At 36.2% G+C, this 6,431-nt stretch overlaps 1 protein-coding gene across 1 annotated transcript; it reads left to right on the top strand.

The window, feature by feature from the left end:
* The first annotated feature begins 554 nt into the window (after window positions 1-554).
* LOC121136478 (olfactory receptor 7G2-like) lies at window positions 555-1,493 on the top strand. Its single transcript, XM_040736963.1, has one exon. The coding sequence runs from the start codon at window positions 555-557 to the stop codon at window positions 1,491-1,493; it is 939 nt and encodes a 312-aa protein (XP_040592897.1).
* The last annotated feature ends 4,938 nt before the right edge of the window (window positions 1,494-6,431 follow it).

The following is a 6,431-nucleotide window of genomic DNA, read 5'->3' as shown; positions in this document are numbered from 1 at the left end:
CTAAATCAAGCTTGATCTTTTTTTAAGAAAAGTCTTCATATGACTCGAGTAGGACTAGGATTAATGGTGTTCTGCAGTATTATTAAAGAATACACTGATGCAGATAAGAAGGTTCAATGTACATATTTCCTTCTTTACAAATGAGCCACAACTGAGATGATATTATTGAAAGCTGATTTTATATTAATTGCCTTATTTTATATTGAGAGTAATTTCCTTTTTGGTTTCCCAGTTACCATAGTTTTTAAAAATTTTTTCAGTGAAAATAGCCATATAATATACTACGTTATTCTTATTAGCTAGTATAATATTGTACAAGATAAGGTATGGATAAATAAAATTAAAATAAATAATATATGCTAAAATGGGGAGGAAATTAAGAGATAGAAAAGAGCAACAAAGAAAGAAGAGGGAAGTAAGTAGAAACAGACACGTGAATGGAGATTCAAGTTGACAAAAAAGGAGGAAAAGTGATGTTTACTTCCTTTGAATTTAAATTTGTGATCATTTTTTCCATATAATCACCGTTTTATTTTTTTCAGCATCTGAAAACCATGAGATTCACAAACCAAACAGCTGCTACTAATTTTCTCCTCCTGGGCCTCTCAAGTGACCCAGAATTGCAACCTGTCATGTTTGGACTGTTTCTGTCCATATACCTAGTCACAATGGTTGGGAACCTGTTCATAATCTTGGCCATCATTTTAGATTCTCATCTCCATACTCCCATGTACTTCTTTATCTCCAACCTCTCCTTGACTGATCTCTTTACAAGCACCACAACAATCCCAAAGATGCTAGTGAACATCCATGAACAGAATCTAACCATAACATTTGCAGGATGCCTCTCTCAGGCTTGCTTTGCCATGCTTTTTGCAAGTCTGGAGTGCTGCCTTCTTGCAGCAATGGCATATGATCGCTACGTGGCTATTTGTTACCCCTTGAGATACACAGTCATCATGAACTGGCGCCTGTGTATCCTACTCATTATATTCTCCCTGCTTAGTAGTTCTGTGAATGCATTACTACTTAGCCTCACGGTGCTGTGGCTGTCCTTCTGCAAAGATTTGGAAATTCCTCACTTCTTTTGTGAAATTACTCAGGTCATCAAGGCAGCCTGTTCTGACATATTCATCAACAATATACTGATATATATTGCAGGTTTAACATTTGGTGGCATTACTTTTGCTGGAATAATTTTCTCCTACACTGAAATTGTCTCCTCTGTTTTGAAAATATCATCTGTTCAAGGAAGATTTAAAGCCTTTTCCACCTGTGGGTCTCACCTGTCAGTTGTTTCTTTATTCTATGGGACAGGTTTAGGTGTGTGCATTAGCTCAGCAGTAACTGACTCTCCCAGGATGACAGCAGTGGCAACAGTGATGTACACTATTGTGACTCAAATGCTGAACCCCTTCATCTACAGCTTGAGGAACAAAGATATGAAGGAAGCCTTGAAGAAACTCATAGGTAGGATGACTTTCCTTTGTTAATATATTGCCTCATTTGGATGAATTCTATAGTTAAATCACTATGACAGGATTCATGACCATCCCTTCAATAATCCTTTCAAAATCAGTGGATGAAATAATGCCAAATATATTTCATCTAGGTTTTGTTACCTTGTTTGCCTTTATTTATGTAGGTTTGAAAAATTGTCTCAACTCTATTATCCATTTTTTCATGCTTCAAAACAAGGGACAAAGTATGTTGCTGTGTGTCTGTAATTGGGTGTTATATAAAAGTGAAGTATACATATGTATTTGTATATATGTATTCATTAATGTGTATGCATACATGTGTATATACCAGGAGATGGAATATTAATCTTAGTGTCAATTAGCAGTTATAAATATCCATGAAGTACAAAAAGGCATTTCACTATATACAGAAAATGTGTAATGATCACACCATGGTAATTAGGCAAAGTTCTGCTTTCAACATTTTCCATTAATTTGCATGCATAACACTGAAACTTATTTGAATTCTTATCATTGATTTCTGTCAAGCATAGTAATTAAAATAAATTAGTGCATCTATCCAGATCCACACATGAACTTGTTACCACTTCTCTGTCTTTTCCTCACCATTTTTACAAACTTGTAATAACCAGTATTATATTTTATTCTGTGAAATCATTTTTGACTTTGATGTATAAGTGAGAAAACACAGCATTCATTATTTTGTGCTTATTTTCACTTAACAAATTAGCTTCTAGTTTACTTAATGTATCCTAAAATGGTAGTAAATGATTTTATTGTGAAATAGAATTCTACTGTGTCTGTGTCATTTTTTCCTTTACATATATTTCCACTAAGTATTTTTATTTTTTTTCTTTTGTGAACTGCTGTGAGTATTGGTGCAATTGAATGAAAATGCATATAAAACTCAAAGACATTTATCTCTGTTCCTATCTATTTGTTCCTATTTCTGAGGTAGTTTTACAAAATGGTACTTGTCCTGGTAGCTTTTAAGGAACATAATACTGATTTCATAATCAGTATAGCAACTTAACCAACAATAACATACTGAGTATTTACCAGATGATGCCATTCTAAGTCAGATGATGTGACCATGATATTTATACAGATTTTATTAATTATTAAACTGACATTGAACCATTTTTGATAACTCATGCATCATTTGTATGTATTATTTTGAGGGAAATCTAATAAGCTCATTTGCTCATTATTAAACTGACATTATTAAACTGAAATGATTAGGCTTTTCTTGGGTTTATTTGGTGGCTGTGAAACATAGTATTTTATGGATCTGGATCCTGTTAAATGGACAACAATGTAAACTTTTACCTTAGTAAGGCAATTTTCAAACCTATTAAGTGACTTATACACCATTAATTAAAGTCAGATCAACTGCAACCACAGTAAGGTCCCATGAGCAGGAGGAAATAAGCTTTGTAGCCAACATAATACTTGGTGAAAATTATCATTTTGAAATCATGTACTTCAGAAGGAACATCAATGCCAACATGTTTATGTCTATTTCTAAAATATAGCACTGAAGGTTTTCTCTGTAATTTTCTGTTAGTACTATGTACTGAGAAGTTTCGGGGAGTATATTTTGGTATGACAAAGACATCTTAAGAGTAAAATATTCAAATACACAGAATTTTGCTTTTCTTACCAGGAGCTAGGAGTTCCTGATATAGCCGTGTTGTTGCTAACAGTAATATTTTATATGGTGTATCAGTTAAAATAATGCAACAGCACTATTTTTATAGCCATGTCCATCTTGAGAAGTCTTAACCTTGTTGATATTTAAAATTTAAAATCTATTCTATATCATAGCTAATCACTGTTCTTCTGAGATGCAATAAAAAAGGAAAAATGATATTGTCATTTTTATTACTGTTTTATATATTTATACATCTTATATTATATGTGGTGATGAAGAATGTAAAAAGCCTCTCAGTTTCTCATTAAAATTGTGACAGCACAATTTGTGCTCTGTAAATAAAGTTAATTGAATGCTTGCTCATATTAGAATGAAATGTATTACTTATAGCAGAATGTTTCACTACTTTTATGGATTTTTTCCAATTTTGAAAGTGCCATAAACTTCTCTTAAATGTTTCTTCAGATCATAATTTTTCAGCTAGTGTTGGCATTTGTATCATTATAAAATCAGTTTTATTTGTAAGAAACTATTTACCATATTTAAATAGGCAAATAAAATTAAATTCTATAAAATTTCACATTTTTCTTTGCATATATATGTATATTCATAAATGTATGTGTATGTACCATGTGTATGCAGGTGCCCCTGAGGATGTAGATGAGTAACAAGTGACCAGGACCATTCAGTCCTCTCTCCAACCTCAACAAATAGCTTAAAATTAGCAAATAGTCTGTTTCTTTTTTAATATGTTTTTATTATTTATTTTTAAGTTTAAATTTAGATTAGAAACAAGGTTGTTTCACAAGTCAGTTCCAGGTCCCTATCCCTTTCCCTCCCCTCCTGCCGTGCCCTCCCCATAACCCGCTCATTATCCCCTCATTTCCCCAGGGAGGATGAGGCCCTCCATGGGGGTGTCCATAGCATGTCATTTCTTCCAGGGCAGGGCCTAGACCCTCCGCCAAGAGTTAAGGGTGAGAGTGCATATCACATTGTTGGATGGGAGTCCAAAGTCCATGTGTATACTCAGGATGAGTACTGATCTACTGCCCAAGGCTCAATAGATTACCTAGCCCTCCTCAATGACACCCACATTCAGTGGGTCTTGATCAGTCCCATGCTGGATTCCCAGGCATCAGCCTGGGATTCAAGAGTTAACCTTTGTCAGCACAGCAGTTTCTGGGGGTTAAAGCAGCCCAGTCTTAATCCCTTTGCTCACCAGTCCTCCCTCTCTGTTACTGGCTTTCTTGAGTTCAGCTCAGTACTTAGCCTTGGGAGTCTGCCTCTTCTTCCATCAGCCACTGAATGAAGGTTCTGTTTCCCAGACTCTCTGGCCATGGGATTGTAGGCTGGCACTCCCCAGATCTATGTCTAATATCCATATATTAGAGATTACATGCCATGTTTTTCTTTTTGTGACTGTGTTACCTCACTGAGGATGGATTCTTCTAATGTCATTTTTTGCCTGCAAATCTCAGGATTCCATTGTTTTCTTCTGCTGAATAGTACTCCATTGTGTAAATATACCACATTTTCTCTATCTACTCTTCAGTTGAGGGGCATCTAGGTTGCTTCCAAGTTCTGGCTATTACAAATAATGCTGCTATGAACATCCTGGAACAGACATCCTTGTTGTATGAATGGGCATCTTTTGGATATATGCCTAAGAGTAGAGTTGCTGGGTCTTGTGGTAGGTTTATTCCGATTTTTCTGAGGAATCTCCATACTGATTTCCAAAGTGGCTGAACAATTTGGCCCTCCCACCAGCAATGGAGGAGAGTTTCCCTTTCACCACATCCTCTCCAGCATAAATTGTCGTTGGCGTTTTTGATTTTAACCATTCTGACAGGAGTGAGTTGGTATCTCAGAGTGGTTTTGATTTTCATTTCCTGGATGGCTAAGGGTGTTGTGTACTTTCTCAAGTGCCTCTCAGCCAGTTTAGACTCCTCTATTGAAAACTCTCTATTTAGTTCTGCAGCCCACTTTTTAACTGGATCCTTTGGTGTTTTGGAGACTTGCTTCTTGAGTTTTTATACATTTTGGAGATCAACCCTCTGTTAGATGTGGGATTAGGGAATATTTTTTCCCATTCTGCGGGCTGCCTTTTTGTCTTGCTGACTGTGTCCTTTGCCTTACAAAATCTTCTCAGTTTCAGGAGGTCCCATTTATTAATTGTTGATCTCACTGTCTGTGCTAGTGGTGTTATGTTCAGGAAGCTGTCTCCTGTACCAATTCATTCAAGGGTACCACCCACGTTCTCTTCTAAGAGGTTCAGTGTGGCTGGATTTAAGTTGAGGTCTTTGATCAATTTGGACTTAAGTTTTGTGCATGGCGATAAACATGGATTGATCCGCATTCTTCTACATGCCAGCCTCCAGTTATGCCAGGACCATTTGGTGAAGATGCTTTCTTTATTCCATTGTATATTTTTAGCTTCTTTGTCAAAGATCAAACATTCATACATGTGTGGTTAATATCAGAGTTTTCAATTCGATTCCATTTGTCTACCTGTCTATTTTTGTGCCAATACCAATCTGTTTTCAGGACTATAGCTCTATCATAGAGCTTGAAGTCAGGGATGGTGATGCCTCCAGACGTTGCCTTGTTGAACAGGGTTGTTTTGGCTATCCTGGGTCTTATGTTTTTCCATACAAAATTCATTATTGTTCTTTCAAGGTCTGTGAAAAATTGTGCTGGTATTTTAATGGGGATTGCATTGAATATGTAGATTGCTTTTGGCAGGATTGCCATTTTTACTACATTGATCCTACCTATCCAAGAGCGTGGGAGATCTTTCCATTTTCTGAGGGCTTCTTTGATTTCTTTCTTTAAAGATTCAAAGTTCTTACGATACAGGTCTTTCACTTGTTTGGTTAGCATTACCCCAAGGTATTTTATGTTGTTTGTGGCAATTGTAAAGGGTGATGTCTCTCTGATTTCTTTCTCAGCCTTTTTATCATCTGTATATAGTAGGACTACTGATTTTCTTGAGTTGATCTTGTAGCCTGCCACTTTGCTGAAGGTGTTAATCAGCTGTCAGAGTTCCCTTGTAGAGTTCTTTGGGTCACTGATGTAAACTATCATATCATCTGGAAACAGTGAAACTTTGACGTCTTCCTTCCCAATTTGTATCCCCTTGGTACCCCTTTGTTGTCATATGGCAATGGCTAGAACTTCAAGTACCATGTTGAAAAGGTATGGAGAGAGTGGGCAGCCTTGTTTTGTTCCTGATTTTAGATGAATCGCGTTGAGTTTCTGTCCATTTAGTTTGATGTTGGCTGTTGGTTTATTGTATA

The sequence above is a fragment of the Mesocricetus auratus genome, unplaced genomic scaffold, assembly GCF_017639785.1.
Source record: "Mesocricetus auratus isolate SY011 unplaced genomic scaffold, BCM_Maur_2.0 Super-Scaffold_100282, whole genome shotgun sequence".
Lineage (NCBI taxonomy): Eukaryota > Metazoa > Chordata > Mammalia > Rodentia > Cricetidae > Mesocricetus > Mesocricetus auratus.
This window is presented reverse-complemented; position numbering and strand designations above follow the sequence as displayed.

Coding starts and splice junctions, on each gene's coding strand:
- LOC121136478 (XM_040736963.1), top strand. CDS start 555: ATGAGATTCACAAACCAAACAGCTGCTACTAATTTTCTCCTCCTGGGC.